This window comes from Panulirus ornatus, chromosome 41, assembly GCF_036320965.1.
Source record: "Panulirus ornatus isolate Po-2019 chromosome 41, ASM3632096v1, whole genome shotgun sequence".
Lineage (NCBI taxonomy): Eukaryota > Metazoa > Arthropoda > Malacostraca > Decapoda > Palinuridae > Panulirus > Panulirus ornatus.
In genome coordinates, this window is record NC_092264.1 from 17,220,082 (window position 1) to 17,242,767 (window position 22,686).

Consider the following 22,686-nt stretch of genomic DNA (forward strand, 5'->3'; position numbering starts at 1 on the left):
CCGCGTTTGCGAGGTAGCGCAAGGAAACAGACGAAAGAAATGGCCCAACCCACCCCCATACACATGTATATACATACGTCCACACACGCAAATATACATACCTACACAGCTTTCCATGGTTTACCCCAGATGCTTCACATGCCTTGATTCAATCCACTGACAGCACGTCAACCCCGGTATACCACATCGCTCCAATTCACTCTATTCCTTGCCCTCCTTTCACCCTCCTGCATGTTCAGGCCCCGATCACACAAAATCTTTTTCACTCCATCTTTCCACCTCCAATTTGGTCTCCCTCTTCTCCTCGTTCCCTCCACCTCCGACACATATATCCTCTTGGTCAATCTTTCCTCACTCATTCTCTCCATGTGCCCAAACCATTTCAAAACACCCTCTTCTGCTCTCTCAACCACGCTCTTTTTATTTCCACACATCTCTCTTACTCTTACGTTACTTACTCGATCAAACCACCTCACACCACACATTGTCCTCAAGCATCTCATTTCCAGCACATCCATCCTCCTGCGCACAACTCTATCCATAGCCCACGCCTCCCAACCATACAACATTGTTGGAACCACTATTTCTTCAAACATACCCATTTTTGCTTTCCGAGATACTGTTCTCGACTTCCACACATTCTTCAAGGCTCCCAGAATTTTCGCCCCCTCCCCCACCCTATGATCCACTTCCACTTCCATGGTTCCATCCGCTGCCAGATCCACTCCCAGATATCTAAAACACTTTACTTCCTCCAGTTTTTCTCCATTCAAACTCACCTCCCAATTGACTTGACCCTCAACCCTACTGTACCTAATAACCTTGCTCTTATTCACATTTACTCTTAACTTTCTTCTTTCACACACTTTACCAAACTCAGTCACCAGCTTCTGCAGTTTCTCACATGAATCAGCCACCAGCGCTGTATCATCAGCGAAAAACAACTGATTCACTTCCCAAGCTCTCTCATCCCCAACAGACTTCATACTTGCCCCTCTTTCCAAAACTCTTTCATTCACCTCCCTAACAACCCCATCCATAAACAAATTAAACAACCATGGAGACATCACACACCCCTGCCGCAAACCTACATTCACTGAGAACCAATCACTTTCCTCTCTTCCTACACGTACACATGCCTTACATCCTCGATAAAAACTTTTCACTGCTTCTAACAACTTGCCTCCCACACCATATATTCTTAATACCTTCCACAGAGCATCTCTATCAACTCTATCATATGCCTTCTCCAGATCCATAAATGCTACATACAAATCCATTTGCTTTTCTAAGTATTTCTCACATACATTCTTCAAAGCAAACACCTGATCCACACATCCTCTACCACTTCTGAAACCACACTGCTCTTCCCCAATCTGATGCTCTGTACATGCCTTCACCCTCTCAATCAATACCCTCCCATATAATTTACCAGGAATACTCAACAAACTTATACCTCTGTAATTTGAGCACTCACTCTTATCCCCTTTGCCTTTGTACAATGGCACTATGCACACATTCCGCCAATCCTCAGGCACCTCACCATGAGTCATACATACATTAAATAACCTTACCAACCAGTCAACAATACAGTCACCCCCTTTTTTAATAAATTCCACTGCAATACCATCCAAACCTGCTGCCTTGCCGGCTTTCATCTTCGCAAAGCTTTTACTACCTCTTCTCTGTTTACCAAATCATTTTCCCTAACCCTCTCACTTTGCACACCACCTCGACCAAAACACCCTATATCTGCCACTCTATCATCAAACACATTCAACAAACCTTCAAAATACTCACTCCATCTCCTTCTCACATCACCACTACTTGTTATCACCTCCCCATTTGCGCCCTTCACTGAAGTTCCCATTTGCTCCCTTGTCTTACGCACTTTATTTACCTCCTTCCAGAACATCTTTTTATTCTCCCTAAAATTTAATGATACTCTCTCACCCCAACTCTCATTTGCCCTTTTTTCACCTCTTGCACCTTTCTCTTGACCTCCTGTCTCTTTCTCTTATACATCTCCCACTCAATTGCATTTTTTCCCCTCCAAAAATCGTCCAAATGCCTCTCTCTTCTCTTTCACTAATACTCTTACTTCTTCATCCCACCACTCACTACCCTTTCTAATCAACCCACATATGTAAAATTCATACTTGTTCGCCCTCATCCATTCCCAGCGCCTCTCCACCCCACTGGAAATAGCACTGCCGTCCCGTCTCAGCAAAGTAGCAACAGGAAACAGATGATATAAGGCCACATCTGCTCACACTCTAGCTGTCATGTGTAATGCACCAAAACTACAGCTTCCTATCCACATCTAAGCCCTACAGACCTTTCCAGGGTTTACCCTGCACATTTCACATGTCCTGGTTCAGTCCATTGGCAGCATGTCAACCCCAGTATACAACATTGTTCCAAATGACTCTATTCCGTGTATGCCTTTCACCCTCCATCAATCAATCAATCAGCATATATACACACATAAACAGACATGGTTTCGGTACATTAAATATGACAGCTAGAGACTGAGTGTGAACGAATGTGGCCTTTGTTGTCTTTCCTAGTGCTACCTTGCACACATGCGAGGAGAGGGGGTTGTCATTTCATGTGTGGCGGGGTGGCGATGGGAATGAATAAAGGCAGCAAGAATGAATTATGTACATGAGTATATATGTATATGTCTGTGTATGTATATATATATATATATGTATACGTTGAAATGAATAGGTATGTATATGTGCGTGTGAGGACGTGTATGTATATACATGTGTATGTGGGTGGGTTGCGTCATTCTTTCGTCTGTTTCCTTGAGCTACCTTGCTAACGCGGGTGACAGTGACAAAGTATAACAAAAATAAAAATATATATTTATCATTATCATTGGGAGGTAAGTGTATGTGTATGTATATATATGTATACATTGAAATGTATAGGTATGTACATGTGCATGTGTGGACATGTATGTATATGCATGTGTATGTGGGTGGGTTGGGCCATTCTTTCGTCTGTTTCCTTGCACTACCTCGCTAATGCAGGAGACAGTGACAAAGTATAATAAATGAATAAATAAATAATCATTATAATCGCTATTTCCCACTTCAGCGAAGGTAGTACTAAGAAACAGAAAAAGAATGGCCCATCCACTTATACACATATATAGGGGATAGGGGATAGGAAAGAAAGAATACTTCCCACGTATTCCCTGCGTGTGTCGTAGAAGGCGACTAAAACAGAAGGGAGCGGGGGGCTGGAAATCCTCCCCTCTTGTTTTTTTTTAATTTCCCAAAGAAGGAACAGAGAAGGGGGTCAGATGAGGATATTCCTTCAAAGGCCCAGTCCTCTGTTCTTAACGCTACCTCGCTAATGTGGGAAATGGCGAACAGTATGAAAGAAAGAAAGAAATGCTCAGAAAACACACATATACATATCAACATATACATAAACATACGCAGACATGTACGTACATACGCAGACATTTTTTTTTTTTATTATACTTTGTCGCTGTCTCCCGCGTTTGCGAGGTAGCGCAAGGAAACAGACGAAAGAAATGGCCCAACCCCCCCCCATACACATGTATATACATAAGTCCACACACGCAAATATACATACCTACACAGCTTTCCATGGTTTACCCCAGACGCTTCACATGCCTTGATTCAATCCACTGACAGCACGTCAACCCCGGTATACCACATCGCTCCAATTCACTCTATTCCTTGCCCTCCTTTCACCCTCCTGCATGTTCAGGCCCCGATCACACAAAATCTTTTTCACTCCATCTTTCCACCTCCAATTTGGTCTCCCTCTTCTCCTCGTTCCCTCCACCTCCGACACATATATCCTCTTGGTCAATCTTTCCTCACTCATTCTCTCCATGTGCCCAAACCACTTCAAAACACCCTCTTCTGCTCTCTCAACCACGCTCTTTTTATTTCCACACATCTCTCTTACCCTTACGTTACTCACTCGATCAAACCACCTCACACCACACATTGTCCTCAAACATCTCATTTCCAGCACATCCATCCTCCTGCGCACAACTCTATCCATAGCCCACGCCTCGCAACCATACAACATTGTTGAAACCACTATTCCTTCAAACATACCCATTTTTGCTTTCCGAGATAATGTTCTCGACTTCTACACATTCTTCAAGGCCCCCAGAATTTTCGCCCCCTCCCCCAACCTATGATCCACTTCCACTTCCATGGTTCCATCCGCTGCCAGATCCACTCCCAGATATCTAAAACACTTCACTTCCTCCAGTTTTTCTCCATTCAAACTCACCTCCCAATTGACTTGACCCTCAACCCTACTGTACCTAATAACCTTGCTCTTATTCACATTTACTCTTAACTTTCTTCTTTCACACACTTTACCAAACTCAGTCACCAGCTTCTGCAGTTTCTCACATGAATCAGCCACCAGCGCTGTATCATCAGCGAAAAACAACTGACTCACTTCCCAAGCTCTCTCATCCCCAACTGACTTCATACTTGCCCCTCTTTCCAAAACTCTTGCATTCACCTCCCTAACAACCCCATCCATAAACAAATTAAACAACCATGGGGACATCACACACCCCTGCCGCAAACCTACATTCACTGAGAACCAATCACTTTCCTCTCTTCCTACACGTACACATGTCTTACATCCTCGATAAAAACTTTTCACTGCTTCTAACAACTTGCCTCCCACACCATATATTCTTAATACCTTCCACAGAGTATCTCTATCAACTCTATCATATGCCTTCTCCAGATCCATAAATGCTACATACAAATCCACTTGCTTTTCTAAGTATTTCTCACATACATTCATCAAAGCAAACACCTGATCCACACATCCTCTACCACTTCTGAAACCACACTGCTCTTCCCCAATCTGATGCTCTGTACATGCCTTCACCCTCTCAATCAATACCCTCCCATATAATTTACCAGGAATACTCAACAAACTTATACCTCTGTAATTTGAGCACTCACTCTTATCCCCTTTGCCTTTGTACAATGGCACTATGCACGCATTCCGCCAATCCTCAGGCACCTCACCATGAGTCATACATACATTAAATAACCTTACCAACCAGTCAACAATACAGTCACCCCCTTTTTTAATAAATTCCACTGCAATACCATCCAAACCTGCTGCCTAATAATACATGTCTAATAATACATGTATAATAGTGCTAACACTGCTTCCTCTTTTTCTTTTTTCTTTTAAACTTTTCGCAATTTCCCGCGTTAGCGAGGTAGCGTTAAGAACAGAGGACCGGGCCTTTTTTGGAATATCCTCACCTGGCCCCCTCTGTTCCTTTTTTTTGGAAAATTAAAAAAAAAAAAAAAAAAAAAAACGAGAGGGGAGGATTTCCAGCCCCCGCTCCCTCCCCTTTTAGTCGCCTTCTACGCCACGCAGGGAATACGTGGGAAGTATTCTTAATCCCCTATCCCCAGGGATAAAACACTGCTACAACTGATAAAAACATGGAAGCAAAACATGAATACGCACCTGAGCAAGTTACAAGTTGTCCCTGGCCTTGTCGCTCTAAGTCAACCACGACCATATCAACAATAGGACCCAGGTTGTTGAAGGTCTGCATTATAGTAACATACTGGCCTGATGAATCAAGCTCTGTATTCAATTTGATAACTGAGAATCTCCAAGACGTGATCCAACAAATACAACACCATTGTCCAAGTATGTCAAGCACTCAGGAATTGAAGTCTCACCTGTGAATGAACATGAATAATTACTTAAAATGTATAAAATCATATACCATCATTCAAAATGTAATTATTCAGCTTTCACAATTACACAAATGTAATCATCTGCAAGACCCACCATCAGATAACATATAATAATCAAAAAGTAAATTCTTCAGTAATAGTTTCCAAAATATATAATGACTACAATCAAGATATAATTTTAGAGGAAAAAAAGTTAGGTCTTGAAAAATGAAAAACCTTTTCTCTACAAGTTGGCATCCTGCAAGCATGAGAAATTCTCCAAGACAATCTCTAGAGAAATAAGGGTCAGGATCTTTCATCACTCAGAATTTTTTAATCAGAAGGGCTATCCATCCTCAGCCTTCACTAACAACTCGATTAAGATCACTGTGGCTCATCCATTTCAGGTCCTCCTTCAACCAGTGACTGCCGCTTAGAAGCACATCAGCAGCCCACTTATTCTGACTTCATAATCTGCCAAACTATGGCAAAAACCCAAAGGTATCCAGTTTTTGTTTTTTTAAAGATGAGGAAGTAGGACAGGGTAAGAACATCATAGAAAAATGCTTGTGGGACAACACTTGTGAATAGAAATTTTTCAATTTCCAAAATCTACATTTCTCTCCTCTATGGTCTGTCCCATGAGCATGAAAGCACATCCACATAATAGAAGGCTTAGAGAAAAAACATTCCAGATAAAACTAAACCCAGTAGCAAAATAAATACCTTCATTGGTAAATTGAAGGCACACTAGTCAGACCCTCCTGATGAAGGAATCCATGAACCAAGCTGGGATGATCCACAACTTCTAAACTTAAGGGACTGACATGAGAAAGAGGATGACAAGCGCAAAAGAACAATTTTCTCAATTTCCTCTTACGAGAGGACTCTGATAAAGGCTAAGGCGCGATAGTGTGGAGCCCAGGTTGAACCAATAAAATGAGTTCCTTAATCCACTTAAACAGGTATTCCTTACCAGAGGGGTTTCAAGGTTCCATGGTTGCACAAATAAATCCCCTGCCACAGATCAGCCTTCACTGGGAACCAATCCCTCTCCTCTTGTCCTACTCGTAAACATGCCTTACATCCTTGGTAAAAAACTTTTCACTGCTTCTAGCAACTTACCTCCCACACCATATACCCTTAAGACCTTCCACAAAGCATCTCTATCAACCCTATTATATGCCTTCTCCAGATCCATAAATGCTACATACAAATCCATCTGTTTTTCTAAGCATTTCTCATACACATTCTTCATAGCAAACACCTGATACACTCATCCTCCACCACTTCTGAAACACAGTGCTCTTCCCCAATCTGATGCTCTGTATATGCCTTTACCCTCTCATCAATACCCTTCCATATAATTTCCCAGGAATACTTAACAAACCTATGCCTCTGTAGTTTGAAAACTCACCTTCATCCCCTTTGCCTTTGTACAACTGCACTATGCATGCATTCCACCAATCCTCAGGCACTTCACCATAGTCCATACATACACTGAATATCTCTACCAACCCACCAACGACACAATCACCCACTTTTTTCAATAAATTCCACTGCAATACTATCCAAAACCTACCGCCTTGAAGGATATCATCTTCTGCAAAGCTTTCACTACCTCTTCTCTCTAACCAAACCATTTTTCCCTTTGTACATCACCATGACCAAAACACCCTATATCTGCAACTCTATCATCAAACAAATTCAACAAACCTTCAAAACATTCACTCCATCTCCTCACTCCATCACTACCTGTTATTACTTCCCCACTTGCCCCCTTCACCGATGTACCCATTTGTTCTCGTCTTACGCACGTTATTTACCTCCTTCCAAAACATATTTTTATTCTTCCTAAAATTTTATGACACTCATGATCATATATACATATATATATATTATATATATATATATTATATAATATATATATATATATATATATATATTTTTTTTTTTTTTTTTTTTTATACTTTGTCGCTGTCTCCCGCGTTTGCGAGGTAGCGCAAGGAAACAGACGAAAGAAATGGCCCAACCCCCCCCCCCATACACATGTACATACACACGTCCACACACGCAAATATACATACCTACACAGCTTTCCATGGTTTACCCCAGACGCTTCACATGCCTTGATTCACTCCACTGACAGCACGTCAACCCCTGTATACCACATCGCTCCAATTCACTCTATTCCTTGCCCTCCTTACACCCTCCTGCATGTTCAGGCCCCGATCACAACAAAATCTTTTTCACTCCATCTTTCCACCTCCAATTTGGTCTCCCTCTTCTCCTCGTTCCCTCCACCTCCGACACATATATCCTCTTGGTCAATCTTTCCTCACTCATTCTCTCCATGTGCCCAAACCATTTCAAAACACCCTCTTCTGCTCTCTCAACCACGCTCTTTTTATTTCCACACATCTCTCTTACCCTTACGTTACTTACTCGATCAAACCACCTCACACCACACATTGTCCTCAAACATCTCATTTCCAGCACATCCATCCTCCTGCGCACAACTCTATCCATAGCCCACGCCTCGCAACCATACAACATTGTTGGAACCACTATTCCTTCAAACATACCCATTTTTGCTTTCCGAGATAATGTTCTCGACTTCCACACATTTTTCAGGCTCCAAAATTTTCGCCCCCTCCCCCACCCTATGATCCACTTCCGCTTCCATGGTTCCATCCGCTGACAGATCCACTCCCAGATATCTAAAACACTTCACTTCCTCCAGTTTTTCTCCATTCAAACTCACCTCCCAATTTACTTGACCCTCACCCTACTGTACCTAATAACCTTGCTCTTATTCACATTTACTCTTAACTTTCTTCTTCCACACACTTTACCAAACTCAGTCACCAGCTTCTGCAGTTTCTCACATGAATCAGCCACCAGCGCTGTATCATCAGCGAACAACAACTGACTCACTTCCCAAGCTCTCTCATCCCCAACAGACTTCATACTTGCCCCTCTTTCCAGGACTCTTGCATTTACCTCCCTAACAACCCCATCCATAAACAAATTAAACAACCATGGAGACATCACACACCCCTGCCGCAAACCTACATTCACTGAGAACCAATCACTTTCCTCTCTTCCTACACGTACACATGCCTTACATCCTCGATAAAAACTTTTCACTGCTTCTAACAACTTGCCTCCCACACCATATATTCTTAATACCTTCCACAGAGCATCTCTATCAACTCTATCATATGCCTTCTCCAGATCCATAAATGCTACATACAAATCCATTTGCTTTTCTAAGTATTTCTCACATACATTCTTCAAAGCAAACACCTGATCCACACATCCTCTACCACTTCTGAAACTGCACTGCTCTTCCCCAATCTGATGCTCTGTACATGCCTTCACCCTCTCAATCAATACCCTCCCATATAATTTACCAGGAATACTCAACAAACTTATACCTCTGTAATTTGAGCACTCACTCTTATCCCCTTTGCCTTTGTACAATGGCACTATGCACGCATTCCGCCAATCCTCAGGCACCTCACCATGAGTCATACATACATTAAATAACCTTACCAACCAGTCAACAACACAGTCACCCCCTTTTTTAATAAATTCCACTGCAATACCATCCAATCCTGCTGCCTTGCCGGCTTTCATCTTCCGCAAAGCTTTTACTACCTCTTCTCTGTTTACCAAATCATTTTCCCTAACCCTCTCACTTTGCACACCACCTCGACCAAAACACCCTATATCTGCCACTCTGTCATCAGACACATTCAACAAACCTTCAAAATACTCATTCCATCTCCTTCTCACATCACCACTACTCGTTATCACCTCCCCATTTACGCCCTTCACTAAAGTTCCCATTTGCTCCCTTGTCTTACGCACCCTATTTACCTCCTTCCAGAACATCTTTTTATTCTCCCTAAAATTTACTGATAGTCTCTCACCCCAACTCTCATTTGCCCTTTTTTTCACCTCTTGCACCTTTCTCTTGACCTCCTGTCTCTTTCTTTTATACTTCTCCCACTCAATTGCATTTTTTCCCTGCAAAAATCGTCCAAATGCCTCTCTCTTCTCTTTCACTAATACTCTTACTTCTTCATCCCACCACTCACTACCCTTTCTAAACAGCCCACCTCCCACTCTTCTCATGCCACAAGCATCTTTTGCGCAATCCATCACTGATTCCCTAAATACATCCCATTCCTCCCCCACTCTCCTTACTTCCATTGTTCTCACCTTTTTCCATTCTGTACACAGTCTCTCCTGGTACTTCCCCACACAGGTCTCCTTCCCAAGCTCACTTACTCTCACCACCTTCTTCACCCCAACATTCACTCCTCTTTTCTGAAAACCCATATATATATATATATATATATTTCTTTTTGCTTTGTCGCTGTCTCCCGCGTTTGCGAGGTAGCGCAAGGAAACAGACGAAAGAAATGGCCCAACCCACCCCCATACACATGTATATACATACGTCCACACACGCAAATATACATACCTACACAGCTTTCCATGGTTTACCCCAGATGCTTCACATGCCTTGATTCAATCCACTGACAGCACGTCAACCCCGGTATACCACATCGCTCCAATTCACTCTATTCCTTGCCCTCCTTTCACCCTCCTGCATGTTCAGGCCCCGATCACACAAAATCTTTTTCACTCCATCTTTCCACCTCCAATTTGGTCTCCCTCTTCTCCTCGTTCCCTCCACCTCCGACACATATATCCTCTTGGTCAATCTTTCCTCACTCATTCTCTCCATGTGCCCAAACCATTTCAAAACACCCTCTTCTGCTCTCTCAACCACGCTCTTTTTATTTCCACACATCTCTCTTACTCTTACGTTACTTACTCGATCAAACCACCTCACACCACACATTGTCCTCAAGCATCTCATTTCCAGCACATCCATCCTCCTGCGCACAACTCTATCCATAGCCCACGCCTCCCAACCATACAACATTGTTGGAACCACTATTTCTTCAAACATACCCATTTTTGCTTTCCGAGATACTGTTCTCGACTTCCACACATTCTTCAAGGCTCCCAGAATTTTCGCCCCCTCCCCCACCCTATGATCCACTTCCACTTCCATGGTTCCATCCGCTGCCAGATCCACTCCCAGATATCTAAAACACTTTACTTCCTCCAGTTTTTCTCCATTCAAACTCACCTCCCAATTGACTTGACCCTCAACCCTACTGTACCTAATAACCTTGCTCTTATTCACATTTACTCTTAACTTTCTTCTTTCACACACTTTACCAAACTCAGTCACCAGCTTCTGCAGTTTCTCACATGAATCAGCCACCAGCGCTGTATCATCAGCGAAAAACAACTGATTCACTTCCCAAGCTCTCTCATCCCCAACAGACTTCATACTTGCCCCTCTTTCCAAAACTCTTTCATTCACCTCCCTAACAACCCCATCCATAAACAAATTAAACAACCATGGAGACATCACACACCCCTGCCGCAAACCTACATTCACTGAGAACCAATCACTTTCCTCTCTTCCTACACGTACACATGCCTTACATCCTCGATAAAAACTTTTCACTGCTTCTAACAACTTGCCTCCCACACCATATATTCTTAATACCTTCCACAGAGCATCTCTATCAACTCTATCATATGCCTTCTCCAGATCCATAAATGCTACATACAAATCCATTTGCTTTTCTAAGTATTTCTCACATACATTCTTCAAAGCAAACACCTGATCCACACATCCTCTACCACTTCTGAAACCACACTGCTCTTCCCCAATCTGATGCTCTGTACATGCCTTCACCCTCTCAATCAATACCCTCCCATATAATTTACCAGGAATACTCAACAAACTTATACCTCTGTAATTTGAGCACTCACTCTTATCCCCTTTGCCTTTGTACAATGGCACTATGCACACATTCCGCCAATCCTCAGGCACCTCACCATGAGTCATACATACATTAAATAACCTTACCAACCAGTCAACAATACAGTCACCCCCTTTTTTAATAAATTCCACTGCAATACCATCCAAACCTGCTGCCTTGCCGGCTTTCATCTTCGCAAAGCTTTTACTACCTCTTCTCTGTTTACCAAATCATTTTCCCTAACCCTCTCACTTTGCACACCACCTCGACCAAAACACCCTATATCTGCCACTCTATCATCAAACACATTCAACAAACCTTCAAAATACTCACTCCATCTCCTTCTCACATCACCACTACTTGTTATCACCTCCCCATTTGCGCCCTTCACTGAAGTTCCCATTTGCTCCCTTGTCTTACGGACTTTATTTACCTCCTTCCAGAACATCTTTTTATTCTCCCTAAAATTTAATGATACTCTCTCACCCCAACTCTCATTTGCCCTTTTTTCACCTCTTGCACCTTTCTCTTGACCTCCTGTCTCTTTCTCTTATACATCTCCCACTCAATTGCATTTTTTCCCTGCAAAAATCGTCCAAATGCCTCTCTCTTCTCTTTCACTAATACTCTTACTTCTTCATCCCACCACTCACTACCCTTTCTAATCAACCCACATATGTAAAATTCATACTTGTTCGCCCTCATCCATTCCCAGCGCCTCTCCATCCCACTGGAAATAGCACTGCCGTCCCGTCTCAGCAAAGTAGCAACAGGAAACAGATGATATAAGGCCACATCTGCTCACACTCTAGCTGTCATGTGTAATGCACCAAAACTACAGCTTCCTATCCACATCTAAGCCCTACAGACCTTTCCAGGGTTTACCCTGCACATTTCACATGTCCTGGTTCAGTCCATTGGCAGCATGTCAACCCCAGTATACAACATTGTTCCAAATGACTCTATTCCGTGTATGCCTTTCACCCTCCATCAATCAATCAATCAGCATATATACACACATAAACAGACGTGGTTTCGGTACATTAAATATGACAGCTAGAGACTGAGTGTGAACGAATGTGGCCTTTGTTGTCTTTCCTAGTGCTACCTTGCACACATGCGAGGGGAGGGGGTTGTCATTTCATGTGTGGCGGGGTGGCGATGGGAATGAATAAAGGCAGCAAGAATGAATTATGTACATGAGTATATATGTATATGTCTGTGTATGTATATATATATATATATATATATGTATACGTTGAAATGAATAGGTATGTATATGTGCGTGTGAGGACGTGTATGTATATACATGTGTATGTGGGTGGGTTGCGTCATTCTTTCGTCTGTTTCCTTGAGCTACCTTGCTAACGCGGGAGACAGTGACAAAGTATAACAAAAATAAAAATATATATTTATCATTATCATTGGGAGGTAAGTGTATGTGTATGTATATATATGTATACGTTGAAATGTATAGGTATGTACATGTGCATGTGTGGTCATGTATGTATATGCATGTGTATGTGGGTGGGTTGGGCCATTCTTTCGTCTGTTTCCTTGCACTACCTCGCTAATGCAGGAGACAGTGACAAAGTATAATAAATGAATAAATAAATAATCATTATAATCGCTATTTCCCACTTCAGCGAAGGTAGTACTAAGAAACAGAAAAAGAATGGCCCATCCACTTATACACATATATAGGGGATAGGGGATAGGGAAGAAAGAATACTTCCCATGTATTCCCTGCGTGTGTCGTAGAAGGCGACTAAAACAGAAGGGAACGGGGGGCTGGAAATCCTCCCCTCTTGTTTTTTTTTAATTTCCCAAAGAAGGAACAGAGAAGGGGGTCAGATGAGGATATTCCTTCAAAGGCCCAGTCCTCTGTTCTTAACGCTACCTCGCTAATGTGGGAAATGGCGAATAGTATGAAAGAAAGAAAGAAATGCTGAAAACACACATATACATATCAACATATACATAAACATATGCAGACATGTACGTACATACGCAGACATTTTTTCTTTTATTATACTTTGTCGCTGTTTCCCGCGTTTGCGAGGTAGCGCAAGGAAACAGACGAAAGAAATGGCCCAACCCCCCCCCCATACACATGTATATACATACGTCCACACACGCAAATCTACATACCTACACAGCTTTCCATGGTTTACCCCAGACGCTTCACATGCCTTGATTCAATCCACTGACAGCACGTCAACCCCGGTATACCACATCGCTCCAATTCACTCTATTCCTTGCCCTCCTTTCACCCTCCTGCATGTTCAGGCCCCGATCACACAAAATCTTTTTCACTCCATCTTTCCACCTCCAATTTGGTCTCCCTCTTCTCCTCGTTCCCTCCACCTCCGACACATATATCCTCTTGGTCAATCTTTCCTCACTCATTCTCTCCATGTGCCCAAACCACTTCAAAACACCCTCTTCTGCTCTCTCAACCACGCTCTTTTTATTTCCACACATCTCTCTTACCCTTACGTTACTCACTCGATCAAACCACCTCACACCACACATTGTCCTCAAACATCTCATTTCCAGCACATCCATCCTCCTGCGCACAACTCTATCCATAGCCCACGCCTCGCAACCATACAACATTGTTGAACCACTATTCCTTCAAACATACCCATCTTTGCTTTCCGAGATAATGTTCTCGACTTCTACACATTCTTCAAGGCTCCCAGAATTTTCGCCCCCTCCCCCACCCTATGATCCACTTCCACTTCCATGGTTCCATCCGCTGCCAGATCCACTCCCAGATATCTAAAACACTTCACTTCCTCCAGTTTTTCTCCATTCAAACTCACCTCCCAATTGACTTGACCCTCAACCCTACTGTACCTAATAACCTTGCTCTTATTCACATTTACTCTTAACTTTCTTCTTCCACACACTTTACCAAACTCAGTCACCAGCTTCTGCAGTTTCTCACATGAATCAGCCACCAGCGCTGTATCATCAGCGAAAAACAACTGACTCACTTCCCAAGCTCTCTCATCCCCAACAGACTTCATACTTGCCCCTCTTTCCAAAACTCTTGCATTCACCTCCCTAACAACCCCATCCATAAACAAATTAAACGACCATGGAGACATCACACACCCCTGCCGCAAACCTACATTCACTGAGAACCAATCACTTTCCTCTCTTCCTACACGTACACATGCCTTACATCCTCGATAAAAACTTTTCACTGCTTCTAACGACTTGCCTCCCACACCATATATTCTTAATACCTTCCACAGAGTATCTCTATCAACTCTATCATATGCCTTCTCCAGATCCATAAATGCTACATACAAATCCATTTGCTTTTCTAAGTATTTCTCACATACATTCATCAAAGCAAACACCTGATCCACACATCCTCTACCACTTCTGAAACCACACTGCTCTTCCCCAATCTGATGCTCTGTACATGCCTTCACCTTCTCAATCAATACCCTCCCATATAATTTACCAGGAATACCCAACAAACTTATACCTCTGTAATTTGAGCACTCACTCTTATCCCCTTTGCCTTTGTACAATGGCACTATGCACGCATTCCGCCAATCCTCAGGCACCTCACCATGAGTCATACATACATTAAATAACCTTACCAACCAGTCAACAATACAGTCACCCCCTTTTTTAATAAATTCCAATGCAATTCCATCCAAACCTGCTGCCTAATAATACATGTCTAATAATACATGTATAATAGTGCTAACACTGCTTCCTCTTTTTCTTTTTTCTTTTAAACTATTCGCAATTTCCCGCATTAGCGAGGTAGCGTTAAGAACAGAGGACTGGGCCTTTTTTGGAATATCCTCACCTGGCCCCCTCTGTTCCTTTTTTTTGGAAAATTAAAAAAAAAAAAAAAAAAAAAAACGAGAGGGGAGGATTTCCAGCCCCCGCTCCCTCCCCTTTTAGTCGCCTTCTACGCCACGCAGGGAATACGTGGGAAGTATTCTTAATCCCCTATCCCCAGGGATAAAACACTGCTACAACTGATAAAAACATGGAAGCAAAACATGAATACGCACCTGAGCAAGTTACAAGTTGTCCCTGGCCTTGTCGCTCTAGGTCAACCACGACCATATCAACAATAGGACCCAGGTTGTTGAAGGTCTGCATTATAGTAACATACTGGCCTGATGAATCAAGCTCTGTATTCAATTTGATTAACTGAGAATCTCCAAGACGTGATCCAACAAATACAACACCATTGTCCAAGTATGTCAAGCACTCAGGAATTGAAGTCTCACCTGTGAATGAACATGAATAATTACTTAAAATGTATAAAATCATATACCATCATTCAAAATGTAATTATTCAGCTTTCACAATTACACAAATGTAATCATCTGCAAGACCCACCATCAGATAACATATAATAATCAAAAAGTAAATTCTTCAGTAATAGTTTCCAAAATATATAATGACTACAATCAAGATATAATTTTAGAGGAAAAAAAGTTAGGTCTTGAAAAATGAAAAACCTTTTCTCTACAAGTTGGCATCCTGCAAGCATGAGAAATTCTCCAAGACAATCTCTAGAGAAATAAGGGTCAGGATCTTTCATCACTCAGAATTTTTTAATCAGAAGGGCTATCCATCCTCAGCCTTCACTAACAACTCGATTAAGATCACTGTGGCTCATCCATTTCAGGTCCTCCTTCAACCAGTGACTGCCGCTTAGAAGCACATCAGCAGCCCACTTATTCTGACTTCATAATCTGCCAAACTATGGCAAAAACCCAAAGGTATCCAGTTTTTGTTTTTTTAAAGATGAGGAAGTAGGACAGGGTAAGAACATCATAGAAAAATGCTTGTGGGACAACACTTGTGAATAGAAATTTTTCAATTTCCAAAATCTACATTTCTCTCCTCTATGGTCTGTCCCATGAGCATGAAAGCACATCCACATAATAGAAGGCTTAGAGAAAAAACATTCCAGATAAAACTAAACCCAGTAGCAAAATAAATACCTTCATTGGTAAATTGAAGGCACACTAGTCAGACCCTCCTGATGAAGGAATCCATGAACCAAGCTGGGATGATCCACAACTTCTAAACTTAAGGGACTGACATGAGAAAGAGGATGACAAGCGCAAAAGAACAATTTTCTCAATTTCCTCTTACGAGAGGACTCTGATAAAGGCTAAGGCGCGATAGTGTGGAGCCCAGGTTGAACCAATAAAATGAGTTCCTTAATCCACTTAACAGGTATTCCTTACCAGAGGGGGTTTCAAGGTTCCATGGTTGCACAAATAAATGTTTTCCTTAATAACCTCTGGTGAAGTCCAAAGGTCTCTAAAAGATTTAACTATACATAAGACTTTATGCTCTCCTGACAGAGTCTTCCAAGAGTGGATAACAATAGGGCAATTTCTAAACTTGAGAGTTTCATTCATAGCCAAAAACCTAGGGTCTGGGATTAACTAAACTTACAAGAGACTGTCATCAAAGAAGATTCTTGTTTCTGGATATTGCAAATTCCCTTACACTACTCCTAGAGCCCATGGCTGAAAGGAAGAAGAATTTTCATAAGATGTTGAGCAGTTAAACTACCAGTAAAATTAATAGACAGGTAATAGTTTAAGACTTTTGAAAGCTTCCAATTAGGCTATGATTGAAAATCAAATGATCTCAGACAGAGAAACAAAAAGTTTACCCCAAACAGGGCCAGTCAAATTAATAATAAAACCAAGGTACATGGGTTCTTGATGGGCATTTGCAGAACAGGCAACTATGTTACTACCCTTTTTCTTGTTGTGATAAAGGCTTAAGAACTCCAAACATACGGCTTCAATCACATCAAAGACTTTACTTTTCAAGGACGGACTAAAAGATTTTCCAGACAAATTGGAACTGTCTGTATAAGGTCATCTGCATGGCTTTCTATGAAATTCAACCTGTAGAAGTGTATGAGAAAATCCCTGCATGTAAATTCTAGAATCAAGGCCTTTCAATGATGAGATGATCTAAAAACTGTGATATCAATTTAGGAGCATAGCATAAATGAAATAGTCTTGGGCACCTTTCTGTCTCATGCATGGGCCATTACCAAACACAGAAAACCAGCTAGTATGAGATCTTTTTCCTGAAACATCATGTAGAAGTTGTAGGTAGGAACATTAGCTGGGAGTATTAAGTAGAAACAGGAGGATCGAATATTAGGCAGGAATAATACATAACCACATTTGGTAGACATACTTGGCAGGAAAACACTGTGTCAGAGTTGTCATCTGCCAGTGGCCTCTTAAGGGTGAGGCACTAAAGGTTAAGAAGAATCACTGGAGTTCAACACTTATGGAGATTCTTTAGCCATGGCCATCCCCTTAAGGGAGTTCCCAAAAGGAACAGATGTCAAAGATATAGACAGATAGATAGACCAATGTGTGGTGTGAGGTGGTTTGATCGAGTGAGCAACGTAAGGGTAAGAGAGATGTGTGGAAATAAAAAGAGCGTGGTTGAGAGAGCAGGAGAGGGTGTTTTGAAGTGGTTTGGGCATATGGAGAGGATGAGTGAGGAAAGATTGACCAAGAGGATATATGTGTCGGAGGTGGAGGGAACAAGGAGAAGAGGGAGACCAAATTGGAGGTGGAAAGATGGAGTGAAAAAGATTTTGTGTGATCGGGGCCTGAACATGCAGGAGGGTGAAAGGAGGGCAAGGAATAGAGTGAATTGGAGCGATGTGGTATACCGGGGTTGACGTGCTGTCAGTGGATTGAATCAAGGCATGTGAAGCGTCTGGGGTAAACCATGGAAAGCTGTGTAGGTATGTATATTTGCGTGTGTGGGCGTATGTATATACATGTGTATGGGGGGGGGTTGGGCCATTTCTTTCATCTGTTTCCTTGCGCTACCTCGCAAACGCGGGAGACAGCGACAAAGTATAATAAAAAAATAAAAAAATAATATATATGTGTGTGTACATTGAGATGTATAGGTATGTATATTTGCGTGTGTGGACATGTATGTATATACATGTGTATGGGGGTGGTTTGGGCCATTTCTTTCGTCTGTTTCCTTGCGCTACCTCGCAAACGCGGGAGACAGCGACAAAAAAAAGAAAAAAAAAAAAAAAAAAATGTACATCAATATAAAAACTGAGTATAGTAAAGTATAATATAGTATTAGTATTAGTATTAGTATGGTATAGTATAGTATAGTATAGTATAGTATAGTATAGTATAGTATAGTATAGTATAGTATAGTATAGTATAGTATAGTATTAGTATAGTATAGTATAGTATAGAATTAGAATAGTATTAGTATAGTATAGTATAGTATAGTATAGTATAGTATAGTATAGTATAGTATAGTATAGTATAGTATAGTAAAACACTCACCATGGCACATATATATAATTTCTGTACACCACTCTCACTCTTAAAAAAAAAAAAGTGATCCATAATAAGGAGAAAGCCAGTCAGGTCATAGTAAACTCCAAAACTGTGCAATCCTGGCAAACTGTAAGCTCTGAGCAGTTGAAACTGACTAGGTTAATGGTGTCATCTCAGTGGCAGTCACTGACTGGCTGGGAGCAGGCCCAACCAAGTGAGCTGCCACAATAATGGCCAAGTGGTTAACTAAGGGAAAGGAAGGTTAATACTTCTCACCAAAAATTATGAGGGCTGAGAGGTCCTGACCCTGATTACCCTAAAGATTCTGGAGAATCTCTCATGCTTGCATGAGAGACTGCAAAGAAAAGAAAAAAATTCTTACCTAGGAGCTCAACTTTGACTAATGCTTCAGCACGTTCATCTGATTTATCCAAAAGCAGCATGAACAAGCGACCAGACATATCCCCAAGAAGGTATCTTGAACCATTTGCATCTACCTTTCCATAACATACAATGGTACTTGTCTGTTGGATAAAAAAATAAATAATTACTCATTACAATCAATATCATTACTAACATTACTATTTTTCTTTTTTCTTTCAAACTTGTTTGCTATTTCCTACATAAGTGAGGTAGCACTAGGAATGGACAAGGAAAAGGCCTCATTTGCTCACATTCATTCTCTAGCTGTCATGTGCAATGTCTTAAAACCACAGACCCACATCCACAACCAGGCCCCACAGATCTTTCCATGGTCTCACCCAGATGCTTCACATGACCTGGTTCATTCCACTGATAATATGTCAACCCCTGTATACTGCATCACTCCAACTAATTCTATCCCATCTGTGCCTTTTTCACCCTCCTCCACATTCAGGCCCCAAACGCTCAAAATCATTTTTACTACAACCTTCCATCTCTAATTTGGTCTCCCTTTAATCCTCATCCTCTCCACTTCTAAAACATACAACCTCTCTGTCAACACCTCCTTACTTCTACCTATCTATATCTCTGATGCCCATTCCCTTCAGAAAATTCCACAAGGGGGTGGTCATGGCAAAAGAGTCTCCATAATCAGTAAACTCCAAAGCCACTTCTTAGCCTTCTAGTGCCTAACCCATAACAGGCCATCGACAAGGGGCAACTCCAGAACAGTGTTTCCAGAGCCTCATACCTTATGTTCCTATCAACTACTTCTAACTAATATTCCAACTTACTAACCTCACAACTAAATGTTCCTAACAACTGCTTCTATCTACTGCTCCTGTTATATGCTCATACCTACTACTTATCTATTGCCCCAACCATTTTGCCAATAGAGAGGGCTAACATATATCACTCATTGCATGAAAACCTGGAGTTATAAAGAATGACTTGTATAAGTGTTTTCAAGTGCTATGCATGGTAAGGAAATACCGTATATTCATGGACAGAATGCCAGCAATCAATATATGGGTGAAGCAGAAAGAAATGACAGGTACCTGGATCAGAGGAAAGACTTATCACTGGATGATGAGGAGAGGTTGTCGCACTTCCTTTGAATAAAGGAGCCCTCCTCGCACTACATATTGTCCTCAGATGCTTCATTTCCAACATCAATCCCTTCCATATATTCCCATCAACAGACCATGCCTCTCATCCATATAACAATGGTGGAACTACTATACCCTCAAAAACACCCATTTTCACCTTCCCAAACAGTGAACTCTACTTCTACACATCCCTCAATGCTCCCAAAACCTTAAACCTCTCACCCACCTCCACTTCCGTAGTTCTATTCCCTGCCATGTCCACTCCCAGGTACCTAAGTCACTTAACATCCTTAAATTTTTCACTGAACTCACATCCCAATCAATCTGTCTCTCTATACAGGTAAAACATATAACCTTGCCTTTATCCACACTTCCTCTCAACCTTCTCCTTTCAAACACTCTCCCAAACTCAGGCACCAACTTTTGCAGTTTCTCACTCGAATCTGCAACCACTGCTATGTCATCAGCAAACAACTGACTCACTTATCAGCCCACCCTCCCCCTCATCCCCTGGAGATTGCACATCTGCCCCTCTCTTCGAGACCCTTGCATTTACAAAGAATACTAAGATTTCAAAAAGCAAAAGAACACTGGGTACCTTCAAGGCTGTCTGTGATGGTGGAGGGTATAAAGCCAACAGACTAGTATGGTAAGAGGAAAGAGGCATTCAGATTATTCACAAAAAACAACCTGCAAACTGTTCATTTTACTAAGAATGTGCAAATAATGTTGATCATGGACTTGAAGAGAAATATTTATCAAGTCTATTTGCAAACACATCTATAGCACTGCTTTTAAGCAATCTATCAGTAAATCATTGCATATGGTAACCATCAAGTTGAGGAAAAAATACTTTGTCAAATTTGATGTAAAACAACTGCATACAAGTTTGTAACCATTACTACAAACGAAACCAGATGAATCAAACCTTAAGTAGCTCGTCATACTGAATTGTCAAAGCATTTCCAAGCCTTTTATAATTTTCTATACCTTAATGAGATCACCTCTTAAATGTCTCTCCTCTAAGCTAAACAGATTTAAGTCATTTAGTTTGTTCTTGAAGAAATTTTCACAGTCCAAGAATCTTCATGGTAGCTCCATTCTTTTTAAGCATTTCTTCAAGTAGAGTGACCACACTAAACAAAATATTCAGGATGGAGATACATCAATGAATTGTAAAGAGTGAGGATGATTCCCCTAGACTTAAATTTGAAAGCCCTATTCTATGAATCCAAAAAACATTGTTTGCTCTTTTTAATGCTTCTGTTCACTGCTTACTTGACTTTAGGCCACCTGTAGCAGAAAGCAAATAATGCTTGGTATAAAAACTGTACACAGTGCTGCTAAGTGGGAACTCCAGGAATTACTGCCATGATGCAAACTTTCAAGTAGCTTCGACAGCAAGCTGAAACATGGCAGATAAAATTGTATGCACTTGCACTAGGAAATATTAAGAATTCTAATCATGAGCTTCTCTATTACTTAATGCATGAAGATAAAGATTTCCCTGTTCACTGTTACAGCAAACCAAGCCTTCAGTAGTCTTTCCTATGCGTGACCCAAAGAAATTTACATATACCTTGATAAGAGCTGGAGCCACAGTGACGTGAGAGGTGCCTGTAAGGTATGTAATTGTTTCTTGCCCAATTATAATAGCTCCTCCATAAGGTTCAGGAACTGCAATTATTGTTGAAGCTTCTGTCTCCACATTGTCTTGCTTCCAAGGCATCTGTGAAAAAACGGATTATAATAACAAATTAACAGAGGAATATCAGGAGTTTACCTTCATCTGAACCAGATTAGATGGACTAAAACTGAAAATTTTTCTATGGCAGATTACAGATATACAACCAAACAAAACAAGGGTGGATAACAGTCATGATTATATCATTCATCAAGAAAACAAGAGGGGGGGGACACATAAACCTTCCAAGCTATGGTTTTGGTGCATTATATGACAGCTCAAGGATGGATGTGAGAGAATGTGGCTTTTCTTTGTCTGTTCCTGACACTACCTCACTAAAGGAGGAAATGGTGATCAAATATGTAACAAAGCAATCTATACATTTTTTCATACTTGACTGCCACTTCCCACATAAGCAAGGCAGTGCCAGGGAACAGACGAAGAAAGGCACATCTGCTCACATACACATATATATACATATATGTACACATTCCCTATCCCTGGGGATAGAGGATAAAGAAT

The 22,686-nt window shown here is 41.4% G+C and overlaps 1 protein-coding gene across 1 annotated transcript in view; it reads right to left on the reverse strand.

Annotated features, from left to right (window-relative positions):
- The window catches only part of pic (DNA damage-binding protein pic), a 120,390-nt gene that overhangs the window by 78,675 nt on the left and 19,029 nt on the right, over positions 1-22,686 (reverse strand). The window contains exons 6-8 of the mRNA XM_071686113.1: positions 22,060-22,209; positions 19,331-19,472; positions 15,643-15,864 (exon numbers count right to left, since the gene is read on the reverse strand). Of these exons, the coding sequence (XP_071542214.1) occupies positions 15,643-15,864; positions 19,331-19,472; positions 22,060-22,209 (514 nt within the window). The remainder of the gene's footprint in view (positions 1-15,642; positions 15,865-19,330; positions 19,473-22,059; positions 22,210-22,686) is intronic.